This window comes from Lottia gigantea, assembly GCF_000327385.1.
Source record: "Lottia gigantea unplaced genomic scaffold LOTGIsca_417, whole genome shotgun sequence".
NCBI classification, from domain to species: Eukaryota; Metazoa; Mollusca; class Gastropoda; family Lottiidae; genus Lottia; species Lottia gigantea.
This window is the reverse complement of record NW_008709451.1, coordinates 1-1,389: the sequence shown is the minus strand read 5'-3', so window position 1 is coordinate 1,389 and position 1,389 is coordinate 1. Positions and strand designations below refer to the sequence as shown.

The 1,389-nt window shown below is 29.3% G+C and overlaps 1 protein-coding gene across 1 annotated transcript in view; it reads left to right on the top strand.

Annotated features, from left to right (window-relative positions):
• The window catches only part of LOTGIDRAFT_175808 (hypothetical protein), a gene marked incomplete at both ends in the record, with an annotated part of 10,556 nt that extends 9,216 nt beyond the window's left edge, over positions 1-1,340 (top strand). The window contains 3 exons of the mRNA XM_009060328.1: positions 454-496; positions 676-762; positions 1,116-1,340. Coding sequence (XP_009058576.1) covers positions 454-496; positions 676-762; positions 1,116-1,340 — 355 coding nt within the window. The remainder of the gene's footprint in view (positions 1-453; positions 497-675; positions 763-1,115) is intronic.
• Positions 1,341-1,389: the final 49 nt, after the last annotated feature.

The window sequence follows — 1,389 nt, the reverse complement described above, 5'->3', positions numbered from 1 at the left end:
GCACAGTTCTACACACAAACAGCACATAATATTTATATTACGTAATAAAGGAATGCACTATAGCACAAAATATTTTGGGCGGCAGAAACATGGGAAATATGACACAAGAACTAAATATAATACTGGAACAACACAAATCACAAAAAATCACCCAGAAAATGCCACTTGAAAGAATCTCTGAGGATAAAATTAGTCACAACGGACCCTCCTAGGAAAAAGATTACAGTAATCACAGAGGAACTCCAGGGTAGAGCTCACAGAGAATCTATTACAAAAGGAACAATATTAATTTTGCTGTCACGTTTTGATTAATTGGTGTTTCTAATAAATTATCATGTATTCTTAATCATATTATGTTTTAATCAATCATAAATGGCCATCTGGATACACAAAAAAAACCTTTTTGACCTTTCTTGATCAGTCACTCATTGGAAATAAAATTGTATATTCCAGGAGACCTTTGACATTTCACCAAATAAAAGGAAATTTAACCAGGGTAAGTACATCTAGAGTAAAAAAAAAAGTCCCAAAGTTCAACGAGTAGAATGTCAGATATTGGTAAACTATGGTCTAACTTATTTCGTTTAAACGGTGTTTGAAAATATAGAAAGTACTGATTTGATGATTGAAATAAAAACTAGAGTAATAGTATAATTTATTTATTGATATATCTAGGGTAGATATAAAAGATTAGATAGATTTCAAGAAGATATGTTTCAAGTATTTGATAGAGCTAGAAGATTGAGTCGTACAGATTCACAGGTATTTATATTTGTTTGATTTTTATACGCCCACACGGTCTGTCTGTTTTTTTGATGACTATTGATTTAAAAAAAAAGTCACTAAAGACTGTTCTTATTTCAGACAGCTTTAATCAAACATCAAAACTTGCTCTCTAAAGTATGGTGACCATGATATGATGTGTTAAATAGTATTTTATTTAAATCTCCCCAAAAATACATTTATCCTTATAAAAGTTAATCTTCACTATAATGCAAGAAAAAATTCTTTGATAATTTGTTTTGGTTTATTTGATAGATTGAAATGAAATGAAATGAATGGAGTTTTACGTCCTACTTTTCTTTGATAGATTGACTAGACTTTATGAATTATAGCTTTATGAAGATGCTGTAGAAATGCAGATGTTATTTATGAAGACTCGAGATGAACTATGTAAAAATGGTGAAATGGTTTTAACACCTGCTCTCAGTTTTATGGAACGCCATCTACAGTTACAAGTAGAAGCTGAGAAAAAAGCTAAAATTCCTCATGAACAGAAAGAAGATGAAGAAAAGAAAAAAACACAAGAAATTGAAGACAAAGATGATGATAAGGTATAACAAAAAATAAATAAATCTATAATATAAATAAATCTATAATATAATAAAG